The following is a 22,475-nucleotide window of genomic DNA, read 5'->3' on the forward strand; positions in this document are numbered from 1 at the left end:
AAGGTTATGCATTATGCTTTAGTTTTATTAATTGTAGGCCTTAACTTAGCGAGTGTCTTGGCAAGGTTGCCAGTCCTCATGCCAAAGCTGTATTTCTCAACGTTTAATAAATGGCTGTCCTAGAAAGTTAAAAATGTGATTTTCCATTTTGCATTGTTAAAATGTGCTCATAACTAAAGGTTCTCATGAGAACAGACTGCTAGAAGATGCTGTTCTTACTAATGTGACTTTTTGTGTGTAATACGTGCTTTGCTAATGGACTGATGTCCTGAGGGCAAATATTGACTCTGCTTGCTGATCTACACTTAGGATAGGTATTATGAATTAGACTGTTGATTATTAAGTCTATTTTTTTTTCTTTCTTTCTAGGTACCAACTGCACTGTTTTGATAGAGCCATAGTTAAATGTTTTCCAAATTTGTGCTACTAAATTGTTTTGCATGAAGCCCAACATGCTGATGCTAATCTGATGTTAGTTAGGGATCCTCACTAAGGAAATTATGCTAATAGGGACTAATGCTTGACAAATTTCTATGCTGAATTTGAATGTATTTAATCACTATGATGCAGTTGACTGTTATTAATTTGCACCTTAACCTTAGAATGTGTTGTAGTTCAAGCTTTGATTAGATTATGTTACTTCTGCCGCTTTGGACAGCCAGTATTGTTTCTGTATGTGTTTCATTTGATTTTGAGATTAATCTACATGACCTTAGCATTGTTAATACAGGGAAATAAATATTCTAACTTTTACCAAAGGGTGTGGTTACTCATGACTGAAAGTTCATGGTGTGTGACAATTACTGACTCTATTGATTATTACTGTTATTGACCGTTGTTGATTATTGATGTTGTGCACTGGTTAATGATTACTGATCTGCATGTACTGGAGCTATGGTAAGAACATCTTAATTGCGAGTCAAAAGGTTCATCGACCTGTTCACATCCCCTTGAAAATGTACTTATTAAGGTCAGACGTTTTAACATGATGCAGATCCTGGAGCCTCTTGGTGCTTCTGCAGTTCGTCTTCCCACACTGAGCTGTTTCATTGATCAGATCCTCTTCAGGGACTACACATTATCAGATGTCGATCAGGCCATACCAACCATTTCTCAGTTGTACAGGGACCCTTGTGAATCTTCACCCTGGTTAAGCAGAAAGAACAGATAGCTGCTAGGATCAGGAGTGAGCTCAAACAGGAGTCTTGCTGTGTCAGCAACATCCACAGGGGCTCAAAAAAGATAATCTGCTTCGCCCCTTGTCAGATACACCACAGAATCAAAGACCTTCACAACCTCTTCACTGGTGGTGCTCAGATTCACGAGTACCAAAGCTGGGGTCGCATCTCAGACTCAAAAGTCATCAACAAAGCTACTAGACCATATTTCCTCCCATAGCCAATTCTACCATTCATCTAAGAACTAAACTCTAAAAAATTGCCGTTCCGTCATCTTCTTTGAGTAGAGTAACAAATTAATTTGTGGACTTCTGTGCCTTTTCTTTATTTGGTTACTTCTCAATGACAAACTCTTACTATAATTATTTAAATTAAATAATACATAAATATTAATTTGTACAATTCAACTGAGGGATTGTGTGATTTTCACTGGGCACCTTACCAATTTCATAAAGGGGTGAGGTTAGTCACATAGCACAGGTGCACAGTTCAATTCTATTCAAGAATACGCACAAGAAAGGCCTATGGTTTTTCAGGAAGGAGACACTTGAATGAGGTCTAGAGAAAAAGGCATTCTCCTAAAAAAATTGTCTTTAACAGCCCCTTTCCAGTGCATACCTAAAAAACATGTGTTGACATTCTGGTTTGAACACCGTGTTTTTTTTTTTTTTTTTTTGGGGGGGGGTGGGGGGGGAGGAGGGGGGAAGAGGATCAACTGTTCTAGCGAAAATTGGTTACCTTGCCACTCTGCTTTGCAACAGATCTCTAAGAGACTGATCCAGTAACTGGTTACAATGTGCGCTCACAACCTCATATTTCCCAAGAGAGGAGGAAGTCCACATGCATGCTCCAAGTGCTTTGCCTGTCCCGGGAACGTCACATAGGCAGTACTAACATTTGTTTCTAAAAGGTTTACCCAACTGGGAGATCGAAGAACAAATGCAAGAAAGGATTTTGCCAATAAATCACAATGTTTGGTGTTTTTGTATTATTTTGATCACCTTTGCTAGTATTTTTCTTAAAATTATGACAATTCTGTTTTTTGTATTGTTGGAGGATCATTACATCTTAACTAACCCACTACAGAGAATGCTTGAGTGTGTGTGTCTGTATTGATTTGTGTAGGGTCTGGGAAAGGAATCAGTCCCTTACAAGTCCTATTTGTTCTCTGGCAGATCTCTTGGCCTCCTACAAATGTGTGTTGCCCAAAGGGATGGGCTTGAGATACATGTCCTTTTTTCTCTTTTTCCGCAGAGGGATGCTATACTCAACACTCTGGTGGCAAAGGAAATGTAACTGGTTGTAGCCCACAACAAATGGGAGTTACCAACAAAGTTACTTTGTCAAAAACTCATTCATAAGGGATGTGCTTGAACCGAATGCAGCTCCTATTAAGCACTACTCTGAGGAGTCTTGTTTTGAGGCAGAGATGATGTGCCATGGTTGCTTTAGGTCACTATGACGAAGAGTGCATTCAGCTACAACGTAACTTAACAAAAAACAATGACGGGCTGAAGTATTTGCACATCGATAGCAACGAGTGGGGCTTTTCACACAGTACCACTCACCAAATTTGGCCTCAGTTAGCAGACAATGTAAAGATAAGCACAAAAGAGGAGGTTTAATTTGCAGTGCAAATTTATAAAAAATAATTTGTTAGCTTAATTGTTATGCAATGTCAAGTGAACATTCTAAAGACCAAAACAGCTTACCGTCAGGCTCATATTTAATTTTCAACTCATCTAAATTTATTCGCAGTTTCATGTTTTCACTCTGGCAAAGTTTAAGGTGCCTCTCGTTAGTAAACAGTTTCCTTTCAAGTTCCAAGACCCGCTGGCTTTCAGCTAAAGCTTTCATCCGCTGTAATGACAGCTCATCTCTTATTTTTTCAATCTCTTTACTGTGAGGCAAAAAGGAAAATAATAAGTTGAAATAAAAATATCCATCATTGAGTGCTAATAAGTTTCCAATTGGTGGATAAAAGAGCGTATGTAGACAAATATCACTTAAGTTTCTAGATGGTAAAGTGATTTTTATTCCATGTTAAAGTTAATAAACAAACACTCCATTGCATTTTTCCTTGAGGATAGAATTCTTTGATAAGATGAACAAACTTCTCAGAGAGCTGCAGAATATTGGAGCCAACATAAGAAAGGTGGAAATCAACAGCTTAATGTTTGAGGAGACAAGATTAAGGGGTTTCTGGAATCATTTATTTACTTGGTTAAATTTTATCAAGCGCGGTATTGAGCTACAGCAAACCAAATGAAAGGTTGGAGTTATGCGCTCCCATTTCTTGACTCTAGGTGCAAGATTTGTGATTGGATTGTCTAGGAGTTTGAAATGATTGATAAACTGCTTTTGGCAGGCCAGTCCTGCTTCTTCTGTAGAAATTTAGCTGACTGGATAGACAGCTTGTCATTAGAATACCCAAGTCGGACATATCACGAAAACCAGAACACATTACTTACCTTCAGTAACACTCTTTCTGGTAGAGACTATCTAGTCGCAGATTCCTGACCTCTTGAATACTTTTCCAGGCATCAGAATGGATTTGGAAACTTTTTTGCAGTACCTCTGCGCACCGTTAGGTAGCACGGCGCGATTCAGCACAGACACCATTCCACTCCGAAATGATATGCCGAGCCAATATAGGCACCAATCCTGCGTGCTGACGTCATTTGCTTTAGAGTCTGTCTGCTCTCCCAGACGCAAAGCCCCCAGCATTGAATTGGCTTTGACCAGTGTGTAGATTCCTAAACTTGGAATCCTTTTAAAATAGGCAATACCTAATTCACAGAACAGAGAGGATGGGAGGGTCAGTGAGGAATCTGTGGTTAGAGTCTCTACCAGAAAGAGTATTACCGAAGGTAAGCAACTTGTGCTTCTGATAGAAACATCTAAACACAGATTTCTCACCTTTTGAGCAGCTACCAAAGCAATACATGGGTCTATGAATTGTCTCAAATCAGTAAGTCTTCGATGACCACGTTGTTGAAATGCCAAGGTAGACAAACCTGGCTGTCCTAAAAAAAGAAATGCTTTGTGAAGGTATGGAGGGACACCCTCACAGCCACCTGAATAATGTGAAGGGTTGGAACCCAGCACTGCCAAACAGTGGCAGCAGTCTTGCTCTCATGAAATGAGCCCTTTGCCCTTCCAGGGGCTGCTTCTAGACCTGAGCATGGCAGATCTTGATGGACAGCACAATCCAGCCAGAGGTGGCCTTTTACTGGACAGTTCTGATCTTCGTACCCACAAACCCCACAAAGAGCTGATCGTCCACTCTGTGTTCTCTGGCACGATTGATGTAAAAGGTCCCACTCTTTTGGGGTCTAGGTGATGGAGTCTCTTCCCTCTTAGAGGAATGAAGCGCAGCATAGAATGCCAGTAGGGTGATTGTGTGACCGAAGTGGACAGTGTTGCTACTTTTGGAAGGAATGATGCTAGAGTTCGCAGAAGTAGTTTGTCTGGGATAAAGAAAATGTACTGAAGGTCAACGCAAACAGCTTGGAAATCAGTCACCTAATGCATTCATGTGATAGCAACGAGGAATATTGTCTTGAGAGTGAGAAGCCACATAGGACAGCTGTGCAGCAGCTCAAAAGGAGTACACATCAAATATGTGATCCACAGCAGCTTAATAAAGGGAGGAGGACACAAATGTTGGGAGTCCTTTTAAAAAACACATCAGAACAGGTGATTTAAACAATGAGGGCTAATCCGGCAACCACAAGAAGGAAGAAAGAGCAGACAGATACCCTTTAACCCCTTCGCTGCCAGGCCTTTTCCCCCCTCAAGTGCCAGGCCTTTTTTTGGCTATTTGAGGGAGTTCGCGCTTAGGCCCTTATAAGCTACCCACGCCAAATTTGCATCCTTTTTTTCCAACATCCTGGAGGGACCCAGAGATTGTGGGTTCCCCTGAAGGAGACCAAGAAATTAGCCAAAATACAGCAAAAATGTTGTATTTAAAAAAACAAAAATGGGAAAAAAAGGGCTGCAGAAGAAGGCTTGTGGTTTTTTCCCTGAAAATGGCATTAACAAAGGGTTTGCGGTGCTAAAATCACCATCTTCTCAGCTTTCGGGAACAGGGAGACTTGAGTCAGAAAACCACATTTTTCAAAACAATTTTGGCATTTTACTAGGACATACCCCATTTTTACAATTTTTTGTGCTTTCAGCCTCCTACCAGTTTGTGACAGAAATAGGTGTGAAACCAATGCTAGATCCCGGACAGCTAAACATTTCTGAAAAGTAGACAAAATTCTGAATTCAGCAAGGGGTCGTTGGTGTAGATCCTACAAGGTTTTCCTACAGAAAATAACAGCTGAAAGAAAAAAATATTGAAATTGAGGTGAAAAAAACCCAGCAATTCTTCTCCACGTTTTACTCTGTAATTTTTCCTGCGATGTCAGATTTTTTAAAAGCAATATACTGTTACATCTGCTGGACTAGTCTGGTTGCGAGGATATTTAGGGCTTGTAGGTTCATCTAGAACCATAGGTAGCCAGAGCCAATAAAGGAGCTTCACCTTGCATTGGGTTTTCATTCTATACTGTGTATACAGCAATTCATTTGCTGAAATATGAAGAGTAAAAAAAAAAGTTATCAAGAAAACCTTTGTATTTCCAAAATGGGCATAAGATAAGGTGTTGAGAAGCAGTGGTTATTTACACATCTCTGAATTCCAGGGAGCCCATACTAGCATGTGAATTACAGGGCATTCCTCAAATAGACGTCTTTTTTTACACACTGTCTTACATTTGGAAGGAAAAAATGTTGCGAAAGACAAGGGTCAATAACACTTGTTCTGCTATTCTGTGTTCCCCCAAGTCTCCCGATAAAAATAGTACCTCACTTGTGTGGGTAGGTCTAATGCCTGAGACAAGAAACGCAACATGGACACATCACATTTTGACATAAAAAAAGGAAGTTTTTTTCGGAAAGTGCCTAGCTGTGGATTATAATCTCTCTCTACCTACGCCGGTACCTAGGAAACCTACCAAACCTGTGCATTTTTGAAAACTAGACACCTAGGGGAATCCAAGATGGGTTGACTTGTGGGGCTCTCTCCAGGTTCTGTTACCCAGAATCCTTTGCAAACCTCAAAATGTGGCCAAAAAACCCACTTTTTCCTCACATTTCGGTGACAGAAAGTTCTGGAATATGATAGAAGCCACAACTTTCCTTCCACCCAACATGGTACCTCACTTGTGTGGGTAGACCTAGTGCCTGCGACAGGAAATGCCCCAAAACACAACATGGACACACCACATTTTCCCAAAGAAAACAGAGCAGTTTTTTGCAAAGTGCCTAGCTGTGGATTTTGGCCTCTAGCTCAGCCAGCACCTAGGGAAACCTACCACACCTATGCATTTTTTTTCTTTTTTAAACTAGACACCTAGGGGAAACCAGGATGGAGTGACTTGTTTGGCTCTCACTAGGTTCTGTTACCCACAATCCTTTGCAAACCTCACAATTTGGCATAAAATAAACACTTTTCCTCACATTTCGGTGATAGAAAGTTCTGGAATCTAAGAGGAGCCACACATTTCCTACCACCCAGCGTTCCCCCAAGTCTCCCACTAAAAATGGTACCTGACTTGTGTGAGTAAGGCCTACTGCCCGCGAAAGGAAATGCCGCAAAACACTATGTTGACACATCAAAATTATCAAATACAAAACTATCTGTTTTTGCGGGGGCACCTGCATTTTTGGTCCTGGGCTCAGCAGCCACATAGGGAAACCTACCAAACCCAAACATTTCTTAACACTAGACACCCGCGAGAATCCAGGGAGGTGTTACTTGCGCAGATCCCCCAGTGTTTTCTTACCCAGAATCCTCAGCAAACCTCAGATTTAGCTTTAAAAAAAAAAAGAAAAAAAAAAAAAGAAAAAAAAATTCCCACATTTCTGTTTGGGATCACCGCACCGGGACAAATTTCCTACTACCCAACGTTCCCCTCAGTCTCCCGGTAAAAATGATACCTCACTTGTGTAGGTGGGCCATGTGCCTGTGACAGGAAAGAGCTACAAACATGCCGAAATTGAGGGGGACCCAAAGCGAGTCCAAAAGGACAGTTTGAAAAAAAATAACTTCAAGGCTGACAAGAGGGGCAAAATTTTTATCAATATAGATGTGACATCGCTGAGTGGTAGGAACTTTGTGGATTCCTGCAGATTCAGGAAGGACCCATTACAAAAATGTGGGAAAAATGTGTGATTTCCAGCAAAGTTAGAGGCTTGAAGGCTATTCTCTTGTAGATAGGCAGCCAGTGCAGGTCTCTCAGAAGGGCGAAGGTGTGACTGTGTGGTAGGGCATTCTTGATGAGACGGGCGGAGGCGGGTCTTGGTGGTGGTTCCGACGTAAAGTGCATTGCTGTAGTCGAGGCGGCTGCTTACGAGGGCCTGGGTGACTGTCCTTCTGGCTTCGGTGGGGATCCACTTGTAGATTTTTCGAAGCATGCGCAGGGTGTGGAAGCAACCCGACGGCGCTCACCTGTCGGTCCATTAAGAGAGATGAGTATAAGATGACGCCGAGGTTGAGGGCTTGGTCGGTGGGTGTTTCCAAGGGCGGAGGACCACCAAGAATTGTTCCACAAAGAGGGTGTGGAGCAGAGTATGAGGACTTCTGTTTTGTCTGAGTTCAGACTGAGGCAAGTATCTTTCCTCCAGGCGGCGACTGCTTTCATTCCTTTGTGGAAATTGTTCTTGGCAGTGGTCAGGTTGTTGGTGAGGGAGACTATCAGTTGGGTGTCGTCGGCATAGGAGACTATGATGAGTGCTTGGCTTCTGACAATGGTGGCCAGTGGGATCATGTAGATGTTGGAGAGTGGGACTCAGCAAGGATCCTTGGGGGATGCCGCATCTGATCTTGGTGGCTTCCGAGAGAAAGGTGAGGAGTCGGACCTTCTGTGTTCTCCCAGTGAGGAACGAGAAGAGCCACTGCAGTGCTGAGTCTCGGATGCCGGGGTCATGGAGACAGGTGCGAGCGTGTCGTGTGAGACTGTGTCGAGGGCGGCAGAAAGGTCCAGGAGGATGAGGGCGACTGTCTCGCCTCAGTCAAGGAGGGTGTGGATGTCATCTGTGGCGGGGAGGAGGGCGGTCTCGGTGCTATGGTTGTTTCTGAATCACCAACAGAGGGGTCCAGGACGTTGCTGGCTTCCAGGAAGGCTGCAAGTTTGTTGACTGCCTTCTCGATGACACTGGTTGTCAGACTTTCGCTTTTGTCAATGCGTGTCTTGTTTTAACATGGTTTTTGTAATACTTTTTTGTTGTGGGAGCTGCCTGGCTCTCATCATTGTAACAAACATTGGGAAAAACAAAAAACTTTTTTTGGGCTCAAAAAGCACACATTGCCACAGTAGATCCTGGCATTAAACAAAAGTAGTTTGTGTGCCATTGTGCTCCTTGTGGAAGAGAAAAATGCCATCCCTTACCGCAAATCAAGCTGATAGGTAAATATAATTTCAATAAAAGCAAAATGTCTTGGTTAGTGCCAGACCTAATTAGGGGCCAAGTTCCTACAGAAAGTCACACAAGTGCACCCATGATGTATGTCTTTCACAAGAATTTACAGGAGGAGACCAGGAAATCATACCAATACCAATAGAACATATTTGTAACTGTATCTTAGCACAAGCAAATATGCATGTGCAGAATTGCTCATACGAAAATCTATTGAGTGTTTACAAGTCCACTTTAACTCCAACTACTTTTTTCCCCAACGCTAGACGAACTTCTACTTCTGCTCTTGTCAGGAGTTAATTTCCAACCTTTCTCTGTATGGGAAAAGATTGAACTGGTAAAAATCCTTAAAACATGCTAGTTAGTAGGTCTGCACAGACTCAAAAGCGTTCCAGCCTTGGAACTAGTGCTTACTGCTTCCTCCAGCCTCAATATGTAGATCTGTGGAAAAGTGGCAAAATAATGATATGAAATATTAGGGCTTGGAATTGCTAGTATTCAAGCCCTACTATAGTATTAGCCTTGGCATAATCCGAGCGGCTATTATTATTGCTCTTACATAATGTTATTGCTGCCATAATTTGTTGGCGCACTACATGGCACTAAAAAGACAAGTCGATTTTTTTTTACAGGACAAGTATATTTAGGAAGCAAACTGTCTCATTGACAAGTAGATATTTTATTAATCTCTACACCCCTGCTAAACAGACACAAACAAAATAAACATGCCACTCTTCACAACGCACATCTCCATGTCTACTACACCACAAGGCTACTCTACAAAAACAACGCAACTCACCATCTCACTCTCAACCACTATCTGCACCACCAACACACCCAGACCCTACAAAATACCTTCTATGCCTACTGGACGAGGATTATGATATAGAACAACAACACTATATATAGTTAATACCAGCACTAATTACGCACCTGCTACATGTTCAATATGTACTGCTCACTCTTCTAGAAAACAAAGTCACACCACCACCAAAACACAATCTCTAAGCAGCCTACTAATAAATGCTCAGACATTCTGTAAAAACAAGAACCACATCTAGGACCTAGTCACTGACAAACTGACCTGACCCGCACGACCCCAACAACTACAGACCAAGTACAAATGGACCTTTTCTGGGCAAACCAATAGAAGGACCAGCATTCATTCAGAGTACTAAACTGGATTTGGGCCAGGAAGAAGCACAGAATCAACCCTCATTCCCATTTGGGATGCCCTTAAAAACACAGTAAACCACAATGGAGTTGCTGCACTACTTCTCTTGGACCTCTCAGCTGTCTTTGACACAGTTGACCACCTTAATACAAAGAATCTATGAAGTCGGCATAGAGGGGACTGCTCTCAACTGGATCACATCCTATTAGGGTGTTTGTGGTATGTTGTATGAGTGCATCATTTGAGCAAGCTTGTGAACTATGTTCCTATTGCCTATACTGAGACCCAGGAACAGCTATACTGTGAGGTATTTTTTTCTTTCATTTCTGCTGAACTTGCACCAATGTTTTATTTATTTTTTGTCATCATAAATAAAAATGTAAACCTAATATTGATTACCCAGTGCATTCAAATAAACAATAACCAAAATCAGGTCATCCAATTAAGTGTGAAAAGAAAAAGAAATGCCAGGATTGCCAAATATCCTTTAAATGTTTATTTGTTTATAAAGTGCTGGTCCACTCACTAAAAGTCTCTTGGTGCTACATCAAACACCATAGTTCCTTCTAACAATTCAAATTCACTGCAGGTTTACGCTCTTGGGAGAAGAGCGATAAATTCAGTCTTTTCCTGAACGTAACCCTTTCGCTGCCATGCCTTTTCCCCCTCAGGTGCCAAGCCTTTTTTTGGCTATTTGGGGCAGTTCGCGCTTAGGCACTCATACCTTTTTGTCCACATAAGCTACCCATGCCAAATTTGCATCCTTTTTTTCCAACACCCTATGGATTTAAGAGGTACCCAGACTTTGTGGGTTCCCCTGAAGGAGACCAAGAAATTAGCCAAAATACAGCGAAAATTTCGTTTTTTGAAAGAAAAGAAAATGGGGAAAAAGGGCTGCAGAAGAAGGTTAGTAGTTTTTTCCCTGAAAATTGAATCAACAAAGGGCTTGTGGTGCTAAAATCACCATCTTTCAGGAGCAGGCAGACTTGAATCAGAAAACCTCATTTATCAACACAATTTTGGCATTTTACTGGGACATACCCCATTTTTACTATTTTTTGTGCTTCAGCCTCCTTTCACTTAGTGACAGAAATGGGTGTGAAACCAATACTGGAACTCAGAAAGATAAACATTTCTGAAAAGTAGACACCATTCAATTCAGCAAGGGGTAATTTGTGTTTCCTACAGAAAATAACAGCTGAAATAAAAAAATATTGAAATTGAGGTGAAAAACCCAGCCATTTTACTCCACGTTTTACTCCTGCGATGTCAGATTTTTGAAAGCAATATACTGTTACGTCTGCTGGACTCTTTTGGTTGCGGGGATATATAGGGCTTGTAGGTTCATCAAGAACCCTAGGTACCCAGAGCTAATAAAAGAGCTGCACCATGCAATGGGTTTTCATTCTATACCGGATATACAGCAATTCATTTGCTGAAATATAAAAAGTGAAAAATTGGTATCGAGAAAACCTTTGTATTTCCAAAATGGGCACAAGATAAGGTGATGAGAAGCAGTGGTTATTTGCACATCCTGAAATTCTGGGTGCCCATACTAGCATGTGAATTACAGGGCATTTCTCAAATAGACGTCTTTTTTACACACTTACATTTGTGAGGAAAAAATGTAGAGAAAGACAAAGGGCAATAACACTTGTTTTGATATTCTGTGTTCCCCTAGGTCTCCCGATAAAAATGGTATCTCACTTGTGTGGGTAGGCCTAATGCTCGCGACAGGAAACGCAACATGGACATTTTTACATTGAAATCTGACATGTCATTTGCAAAGTGCCTAGCTGTAGATTTTGGCATCTAGCTCAGCCGTCACCTAGGGAAACCTACCAAACGTGTGCATTTCTGAAAACTAGACACTTCGGGGAATCCAAAATGGGGTGACTTGTGGGGCTCTGACCAGGTTATGTTACCCAGAATCCTTTGCAAACCTCATTTGGCCAAAAAAACACTTTTTCCTCTCATTTCGGTGACAGAAAGTTCTGGAACCTGAAAGAAGCCACAAATTTCCTTCCACCCAGCATTCCCCCAGGTCTCCCGATAAAAATGGTACCTCACTTGTGTGGGTAGGCCTAGCGCCCGCGATAGGAAATGCCCCAAAACACAACTTGGACCCATCACATTTTCCCAAAGAAAACAGAGCAATTTTTTGCAAAGTGTCTAACTGGATTTTGGTCACTAGCTCAGCTGGCACCTAGGGACACCTAGCAAACCTGTGCATTTTTTAAAACTAGACACCTAGGGGAATCCAAGATGGGGTGACTTGTGGGGCTCTGACCAGGTTCTGTTACCCAGAATCGTTTGCAAACCGCAAAATCTGGCCAAAAAAAACACTTTTTCCTCTCATTTTGATGACAGAAAGTTCTGGAATCAGAGTAGCCACAAATTTCTTTCCACCTAGCGTTCCCCCAAGTCTCGCAGAGGAAATGCCCCAATAGACTATCTCGACACATCAATGCAGCAGAATTATCGGGATAGATGAGACAATGTTGGGTGGTAGGAATTTTGTGGATTCCTGCAGATTCCGGAAGGTTCCGTCACAAAAATGTTGGAAAAATTGTGATTTCCAGTAAAGTTGGAGGTTTGCAGGGCATTGTGGGTAAGAAAATGGTGCGGGGGCATGTGAAACGCACCACCCTGGACTCACCCAGATGTTTAGTTTTCCGATGTGTCTGGGTCTTGTGGATTTTTCTACACTGTAGACTTCCAAAGTCAAAAAAATGCAGCCCTCACCATTCCAAGTGGGACGATTTTGAGAATTACCAAGCTCTCATGGCCCAAATGTCAAACCAAAACCGAAAATAATCAAATGTATTCTTGCTTGCCGTGGGATAAGATGTTTTAGTGTGAGGGGGGAGAGCTGAAAGACTGTTACCCCCTTGAGTTGGGGTGGGGGCATAACCAGGCCCAAACCGGTTGGTAGCCACCACCCCACTATTTTTTTCTTTTTAATTCCATGCCATCTAGTGGACTTTCTGTGCCCTCCCCCACCCCCTCCGGGGTGTGGATTGGGGGTAATTGTCCCATCTGCCCACTGGTGGGCAGAACAACTTTGGCCCAATTTATTTGGGGTAGGGGTATGGCCATACCTCTTATTTTGGAGAAGAAAAAAAAATCTTCCCTGGTCTCTGGTGGGCTTTCTGGGTTTCGCACCCATTTCTGTCACTAACTGGAAGGAGGCTCAAAGCACAAAAATAGTAAAAATGGGGTATGTCCAAGTAAAATGCCAAAATTGTGTTGAAGAATGTGGTTTTTTGATTTAAGTCTACCTGTTCCTGAAAGCTGAGAAGCTGGTGATTTTAGCACCACAAACCTTGTTGACGCCATTTTCAGGAAAAGAAAAAAAACACAATCCTTCTTCTGCAGCCCTTTTTCCCCCTTTTTTTTGCTCAAAAAAACAAAAAAACAAAAAACGTCGCTATATTTTCAGGGGAACCCCAAAGTCTGGGTACCTCTAGAATCCCTAGGATGTTGGAGGAAAAGGACGCACATTTGGCATGGGTAGCTTATGTGGACAAAAGGTTATGAGGGCCTAACTACGAACTGCCCCAAATAGCCAAAAAAAGGACTGGCACCTGAAGGGAAAAGGTTTTTCATTGTATGATAAACTTTAAGGTTCCCTTTACTGCCACTATTGGGACCACAGCCCTAGCGGAATAACGATTACCGCAGGAGAATTCGGCATCAGTGCCCTGTCATTCGGGCCAGCTTGCGCTGTGAAAAGATCATACTGAGAATATTTAATAAATACTCGGGCTGCCTTCTACCCTTGGATGCAATAGTACTTTTGACGTATTAGGAACCCGGATAAATAAGGAGACGTTTCAGAAGTTCTGTTATGGCCATATTTGAGCAGCAAGAAATTGAACCTTATGGTAGCCAGCAAAAAAAAAAAAAAAAAATGTAGGAATATCATACATGTCCCTAGGAACACTTTTTAACACTCACATTATGTACCCTGAGGAAGGTGAGTGACCCAGAGGGGTCGTTATTCACCGAAGCGTACGTCGGCACTGGCTCATACATCCAGGACATTGCACTGGATTCAACCGGATATAGATACACAGGACAATATCACCGTATCGAGCAATACTCCCCTCCTTTATACATAAGGAGGTGAAGAAGGCTGTATATCGAAGACCAAGATGGACAGTCAAGGAGTTTTGATGGAACCAGCAACAAGATAGAAGACTTTAAAGAACATCTCTCAATAGATGACAGTTTGAGGACTACAGAAGCTGGGTATATGAATTGTTTGTAACATTGTTAACCCCTCATTTTTATAAGGATTGGTCGACTTGACACCATTTATTTAGCTGTGTGAGTTATCCTTTGCTGTTATGGAATGTTTTGTCCTTCAAGTATGTATTTTTTTTTAGGTCTTGTTTGAATGCAACGGAGTGATTGTGTATTTTTCCTAGGGATGACCATTTATTATTATGTTATTTGTGCTGATTAGTTATAGAGTTATTTTGGTTAGTATTTAACTTATCAACATATATTTTTTATTAAATAAACATCACAATTCTTTTTTTGTTTAGATAATATTGTGGATGATCTTCTGAGCTTGGGATGTTTTTTGATTTGGGAGGTTGGGATTCAGACTTTAGGAACCCCTTTTTTGATCCAGTAATTATTGCTTATTCTCTTTGTCAGGAGGGATTCCATGTGGTTTTGACCTGAGGGGAAAAGGCCTGGCAGCAAAGGGGTTAACAGAAAAGGTTTTGTCTTCTTTGGCAGAAATAGACTTAAAACCTAAAGCATTATCTTTACTTAATTCAGCTATTCTTCCTACATTCTACCACTGACCATCTGACACACGCACATTACCTCTCACCTCGATAAGACTGACAGGGTCTCTACACTTCACAGACCCCCTCCCTTCCCCCTCAACCCACCCCCATTCCCCCTTATTTTTTTTTTTTTTTTAAATCAGAAAAGGAGCCTTTATATGTATCAGGTCAGCTATTTCAAACTTAATTCTTTTGTTGGAGTTTCCTTTGAGCCCCATATTTCTTTGACATCTAGCAAAACCGGATTCACTCATTTTAACCTTACCACTAGCTGCAACAACCTTGACCTTTCATCTCCATTATCTCAAATGGATACAAAGAAGAAACCACCTAACTACCCCTCATAAGTTCAAATAGAACTTTCCCAGCAACTAAATTAGGAATAGATCTAGATGCCCAAACAAGGTCCCTGATGGCTGCCTCACATTTCACCTTGTATTTAATGTCACCCTCAATACACTCCACTAAGACCCTGTTAACCCCACACCCTTTACCATTGGCATGAGGGTGATAAAGTAAAGTGCATAGATGTCCTACCCCAAATTTCTTTAAAAATTGTCATAATGGAAGATGTAAACTTAACACCTTTGTCTCTGGCAAACACTTCATGAAAAAGACGAATAACAGCATTAGTATTGGCTTTTGTCACATCACGTACCTCAACCTAGAAAGATAGTCAATCATCACTATGAAATACCTCATATTATGGAGCAATACATGAAACAGTTCTAAGAAAATCAATGGCAATCCTTTGCTATACCTTTTCTGTTTCATCTTTTCGCATCCTTCTGGAAGCAAAACCCACAGTAACTTATTCATTGCGCTCTAACTGTGATAGCACAACACGCATGCGATAAGCAATGGTATCTACGGTTACAAAAGTCTCCCTCCATTCAACTGAGTTGAACAAATGGAGCTAAAACAATGGTTTATTTGATACGTTGAAACTTTATTGACATTCAGATGACCACTCAAAGACATATGCCGGTCGGTGCCTGCAGCTGCAGAGGTATGGTTCCTCCACCCCAAGGAAGATGCTAACTGGTTGTCGAAGTGCTGGGAAGACCTCCAAGCATTGGAGAGAATGCATAGCTTTTGGACGAGGTGGGCCTTTGCAAATTTCGAGGTTCCAGCAGTCAGGCAGGGTTTTGTGCCACTTTTGGGGTCAGTCCTCAGTTCTCGCGATGACTGCACTTTTGCCATCTTCAGTTTTCAGGAAGTCAAATTTGAGTTACTGGTGTCTGGGCCACCTAAATACTGAATTTAAGGGTGTTAAGGAGAGTGTAGGTAGTAGCCAATGGTCAACTTACCCTGAGGGAACTACACCGCCTATATGACTACATCCTGTGGGTAGTGGGCATAACCTTGCCCCTGAGTTCCTAGTTCCACCACAAAAAAAAAAAAGATGGCTGAACCCTTTCTTCGTGGAGCACATCTGGAAGCACACCCCAGGGGTGTGACTAGCCTGAAGGTGCAACACGCCTACTGCATAGCTACTTTTCAACCTGTCCTGGTGCCAAATGGGCCTCAGGACAGGGGTTTGGCACTCTCCAATTCAGGGGGAACCTAGGGTCACATTTCAAAGGGCGGCAGAGGCTTTGAAGCCTTTAGCTCACATATGCTGATTTACTAGCCATCCTTCTAGAGGATATGATAACACCTTCCTCCAGAGCAGGCATTGTTTTTGGTCTCTGAGAGCACAGCCTCTCACCTCCAGGGGGTCAGAAACTTGTCTGTGGTGGGAGGCTGATCGAACCAGTCAGCCAGCACACTAAAAAAGTAGTGGGTCTAAGGTGCCCTCTGGGTCCCTGTTATAATAAATCGAATACTGGCATCAGTTTGGATTTATTAAGATGAGGTGTTTGATACCAAACGCCATAGGTTTCAGTTAAGACATCATGTATCTGGAGGATTCATAATGATCGGTGCATACCTTAAAATGGCTTCCCTGTTCACTCGTAATATCTAGTAATCAAACTAGACATCACAGGTTCATATCTGCTTATGCAGATATGTCCTCACATAAAATATAATGCACCCTATCTTAAGGCTCTTAGACCTGTTGTAGGGGTGACTTACAAATATTATATGGAGTGGTTTTTTCACGGCACACAATGAGTATGCCATGTTGTGTTTTCACATATGGTTTGCACCATGTCACGTATCCTGCAATGGCAGTCTGTATGCAATTTGTAGGTGGGAGGGGACCTTTATAGTGGCATAATATATGCTAGTCTTAAGGGACCATCTTTGGTACCCGTGCCAAAAAGTACCAGGGGTGCCATTTACTAGGGACTTAGGAGTGCTAAAGTGTGTGCCGAATGTAACACAATTGGACACTGTACCTTTTTTAGGGGAAAGAACACTGGAACTGAGGCATGGCTAGCAGGGTCCCACTGCACTGTCAGAGTCGAAAACCAGCATATAGTAGAAGGGGGACAACCTGCAAAAAGTCTGGTTTCCTACAAACATCAAGTGTAGTAAATGCTGTGGGATGACAGCATTGTTTGTCCAACTTCACCTGATGACACGCTGCCTGAAGATCCAGTCTCGAAAACCACTTCTATAGACCCACCGCACTTATGTCTCCAAAACATGGCAATGAAAAATTCTCTACCCAAATGGAATTGCTTACAGATCTTAAATCTAGGCATCCTTGTATTATTCAATATGGAAAATGTCACTTACCCAGTGTACATCTGTTCGTGGCATGAGTCGCTGCAGATTCACATGCTGTGCACAGTCCTCCGTCTGGTGTTGGGCTCGGAGTGTTACAAGTTGTTTTTCTTCGAAGAAGTCTTTTCGAGTCACAAGACCGAGGGACTCCTCCCCTTTCGGTTCCATTGCGCATGGGCGTCTACTCCATCTTATTTTGTTTTCCCCGCAGAGGGTGAGGTAGGAGTTGTGTATATTAGTAATAGTGCGCCCATGCAATGGAATGAATACTTATGTACATAATAAAGGTTTAAAGTAATATATTTACAAATGTACAATTGTTTAAGATCTACTTCTAAACGGCTACAGGCTCCCGGGGAGGCGGGTGGGCGCATGTGAATCTGCAGCGACTCATGCCACGAACAGATGTACACTGGGTAAGTGACATTTTCCGTTCGATGGCATGTGTAGCTGCAGATACACATGCTGTGCATACACTAGTAAGCAGTTATCTCCCCAAAAGCGGTGGTTCAGCCTGTAGGAGTTGAAGTAGTTTGAAATAATGTTCTTAGTACAGCCTGACCTACTGTGGCTTGTTGTGCAGTGAACACATCTACACAGTAGTGCTTGGTAAATGTATGAGGCGTAGACCAGGTTGCTGCCTTACATATTTCGTTCATTGGAATATTCCCTAGAAAGGCCATGGTAGCTCCTTTCTTCCTGGTTGAGTGTGCCTTTGGTGTAATAGGCAGCTCTCTTTTTGCTTTAAGATAGGTTTGAATACACTTAACTATCCACCTAGCAATGCCTTGTTTTGAAATTGGATTTCCTGTATGAGGTTTTTGAAAGGCAATAAATAGTTGTTTTGTCTTCCTAATTTGTTTTGTTCTGTCAATGTAGTACATTAGTGCTCTCTTGATGTCTGATGTATGTAGTGCTCTTTCAGCTACCGAATCTGGCTGTGGGAAGAACACTGGTAATTCTACTGTTTGATTCAAGTGGAACGGTGAGATAACCTTTGGTAAGAATTTTAGATTTGTTCTTAGAACTACCTTATTCTTGTGTATTTGAATAAATGGTTCTTGTATGGTAAATGCCTGAATCTCACTCACTCTTCTTAGAGATGTGATGGCAATGAGAAATGCAACTTTCCACGTTAAGTATTGCATTTCACAAGAATGCATGGGTTCGAAAGGTGGACCCATGAGCCTTGTTAAGACAATGTTGAGGTTGCATGAAGGAACAGGTGGTGTCCTTGGTGGTATAATTGTCTTTAGGCCTTCCATAAACGCTTTAATGACAGGTATTCTAAATAGGGAAGTTGAATGAGTAGTCTGCAGGTAAGCAGATATTGCGGTGAGATGTATCTTTATGGAAGAGAAAGCTAGATTTGATTTTTGCAAATGTAGTAAATATCCTACTACATCTTTTGGAGATGCGTGCAATGGTTGAATTTGATTATCATGGCAGTAACAAACAAATCTTTTCCATTTATTTGCATAGCAGTGTCTAGTGGAAGGTTTTCTAGCTTGTTTTATGACCTCCATACACTCTTGTGTGAGGTCTAAGTGTCCAAATTCTAGGATTTCAGGAGCCAAATTGCTAGATTCAGCGATGCTGGGTTTGGATGCCTGATCTGTTGTTTGTGTTGTGTTAACAGATCTGGTCTGTTGGGTAGCTTGACATGAGGTACTACTGACAGGTCTAGTAGTGTTGTATACCAAGGTTGTCTTGCCCATGTTGGTGCTATTAGTATGAGTTTGAGTTTGTTTTGACTCAATCTGTTTACTAGACATGGAAGGAGAGGGAGAGGGGGAAAAGCGTACGCAAATATCCCTGACCAATTCATCCATAGAGCATTGCCTTGGGATTGATGGTGTGGAAACCTGGATGCGAAGTTTTGGCATTTTGCGTTTTCTTTTGTTGCAAATCGATCTATTTGAGGTGTTCCCCAAATTTGAAAGTAAGTGTTCAGTATTTGGAGGTGAATTTCCCATTCGTGGACTTGTTGGTGATCCCGAGAGAGATTGTCTGCTAGCTGGTTCTGGATCCCTGGAATAAATTGTGCTATTAGGCGAATGTGGTTGTGGATTGCCCAATGCCATATTTTTTGTGTTAGGAGACACAACTGTGTAGAGTGTGTCCCCCCCCTGTTTGTTTAAATAATACATTGTTGTCATGCTGTCTGTTTTGACAAGAATGTATTTGTGGGTTATCATGGGTTGAAATGCTTTCAACGCTAGAAATACTGCTAACAGTTCTAAGTGATTTATGTGAAACTTCCTTTGATGTATGTCCCATTGTTCTTGGATGCTGTGTTGATTGAGGTGTGCTCCCCACCCTGTCATGGAAGCATCCGTTGTTATGACGTATTGTGGCACTGGGTCTTGGAAAGGCCGCTCTTTGTTTAAATTTGTACTGTTCCACCATAGAAGCGAGATGTATGTTTGGCGGTCTATCAACACCAGATCTAGAAGTTGACCCTGTGCTTGTGACCATTGTGATGCTAGGCATTGTTGTAAGGGCCGCATGTGCAATCTTGCGTTTGGGACAATGGCTATGCATGAAGACATCATGCCTAGGAGTTTTAATACCATCTTTGCTTGTATCTTTTGTGTTGGATACATGGCCTGTATCACCTTGTGAAATGTTTGAACCCTTTGTGGACTTGGAGTGGCTATCCCTTCTGCTGTGTTGATTGTCGCTCCTAAGTATTGCTGTGTTTGACACGGCAAAAGGTGTGACTTTGCATAGTTGATGGAGAAACCCAGCTTGTGAAGGGTCTGTATGACATACTTTGTTTGACGTGAACACCTTGTTAGCGTGTTGGTCTTGATTAACCAGTCGTCTAAGTAAGGGAACACGTGTATCTGCTGCCTTCTGATATGTGCAGCTACTACTGCCAGGCATTTTGTAAAGACTCTTGGCGCAGTTGTTATTCCGAATGGCAACACTTTGAATTGGTAATGTATTCCTTTGAATACGAACCTTAGGTATTTCCTGTGGGAAGGATGTATTGGTATGTGGAAATACGCATCCTTTAGGTCTAATGTTGTCATGTAGTCTTGCTGTTTGAGCAGTGGGATTACGTCTTGTAATGTGACCATGTGAAAGTTGTCTGATTTGATGTAGGTATTTAGTGTTCTGAGATCTAGTATTGGTCTCAGAGTTTTGTCCTTCTTTGGTATTAGAAAATACAGTGAGTAAACTCCTGTGTTTTTCTGTAGGCTTGGTACTAATTCTATTGCGTCCTTTTGTAGTAATGCCTGAACTTCTAGTCCTAGAAGATCTATATGCTGTTTTGACATATTGTGTGTTTTCGGTGGGACGTTTGGAGGGAATGTGTGAAATTCTATGCAATAGCCATGTTGGATAATTGCTAAGACCCAAGTGTCTGTTGTTATTTCTTCCCAAGATTCGTAGAATTGGCTTAGTCTTCCCCCCACTGGTGTTGTGTGATGGGGTTGTGTGACCTGTGAGTCACTGTTTATTTTGAGGTGTTTTGGGACCTTGAAATTTTCCCCGACTTCTTGGGAATTGGCCTCCTCTATATTGTCCCCGAAAACCTCCCCTTTGATATTGACCCTGGTAGGTAGGTGGTCTTGTCTGTGAAGTGTTGGGTTCTGTGGGTTGACCCCGAAACCCTCCCCTAAAAGGTGTCTTACGAAATGTGCCTCTGCTCTGCGGGGAGTAGAGTGCGCCCATGGCTTTGGCTGTATCGGTGTCCTTCTTTAGTTTTTCAATGGCAGTGTCTACCTCCGGCCCAAACAATTGCTGTTCATTAAACGGCATATTGAGCACAGCCTGTTGGATTTCGGGTTTGAACCCAGAAGTGCGCAGCCAAGCGTGCCTCCGTATTGTGACTGCAGTGTTTATTGTCCTTGCAGCTGTATCGGCCGCATCCATGGAAGACCGTATCTGATTGTTCGAGATACTTTGTCCCTCTTCCACCACTTGTTGCGCTCTTTTTTGGAACTCCTTGGGAAGGTGTTCGATGAGATGTTGCATTTCATCCCAATGAGCCCTGTCGTATCTTGCCAAGAGTGCTTGCGAGTTGGCGATACGCCACTGATTTGCTGCTTGTGCTGCAACTCTTTTCCCTGCTGCATCAAATTTGCGGCTCTCCTTGTCTGGAGGTGGTGCGTCGCCTGATGTATGAGAGTTGGCTCTTTTCCGAGCTGCCCCCACAACTACTGAGTCCGGTGTTAGTTGTGTTGTAAGAAATATTGGGTCTGTGGGAGGTGCCTTATATTTTTTCTCCACCCTTGGAGTTATGGCTCTGCCTTTAACTGGCTCCTGAAATATTTGTTTTGAGTGCCGTAGCATTCCTGGGAGCATGGGAAGGCTTTGATACTGGCTATGGGTGGAGGACAGGGTGTTAAAGAGAAAGTCATCCTCAATCGGTTCCGAATGTAGTGAGACATTGTGGAATTCGGCTGCCCTTGCGACCACCTGTGCATATGATGTACTGTCCTCAGGTGGTGACGGTTTAGTTGGATATGAGTCTGGACTATTGTCAGACACTGGGGCGTCGTAGAGGTCCCATGCATCGGGATCATCCTGGCTCATTGTGGTAGGAGCTGGTGAGTGCGTTAGTGGTGGAGTTTGCACCAGTGATGCATGTGCTGATTGTGGTGGAGAAGGTGGTGGTGTTACTTTCTTTACCACCTTTGCTTGTGGTTGCTTGTCCCCTTGTTGGAAAACAAGTTTCCTTTTCATTTTGATTGGGGGAAGAGTTGTTATCTTCCCTGTGTCTTCCTAGATGTGAAGCCTCCTTTGAGTGTAGTCAGTTTCTACAGTTTGAAGCTCTTGACCAAATCTATGCAATTGGGTGTTTAGTCCTTGTTCCTCTGTATAGGAACTAATTTTCGGTTCCGAGGCTTTTTTCGGTACCGAAACCGTTTCGGTAGGCTTTTTAGGCTCCGAAGAAGATTTTTGATTTCGGCGTGGTATCTCGGTGCCGAACATCTTCGGTGCTGCTGTCTCTGCGCCGAATTGTCTCGGAGCCGGTGTCTCGGCTCCGAGGTTGCTGTGTGGCGGTATCACGACCGGAGTCGGATGACTTCGACACCAGCATGCCCTTTTTCGGTGCCTTGGCTCGGTCACCTAGTTTTTGGGTTAAGCCATGGCCTGTTGGCAGTGGCGTCCCCTGGGCTTTTGTGGACTTTTCGTGAGTCCTAATTTTCGACGTCTTAC

At 42.5% G+C, this 22,475-nt stretch overlaps 1 protein-coding gene across 1 annotated transcript in view; it reads right to left on the minus strand.

Annotated features, from left to right (window-relative positions):
- SPDL1 (spindle apparatus coiled-coil protein 1) overlaps nucleotides 1-22,475 on the minus strand; it is a 210,834-nt gene that overhangs the window by 58,037 nt on the left and 130,322 nt on the right. Inside the window, exon 10 of the mRNA XM_069201714.1 lies at nucleotides 2,891-3,078. Coding sequence (XP_069057815.1) covers nucleotides 2,891-3,078 — 188 coding nt within the window. The remainder of the gene's footprint in view (nucleotides 1-2,890; nucleotides 3,079-22,475) is intronic.

This window comes from Pleurodeles waltl, chromosome 7 (assembly GCF_031143425.1).
Source record: "Pleurodeles waltl isolate 20211129_DDA chromosome 7, aPleWal1.hap1.20221129, whole genome shotgun sequence".
NCBI lineage: Eukaryota > Metazoa > Chordata > Amphibia > Caudata > Salamandridae > Pleurodeles > Pleurodeles waltl.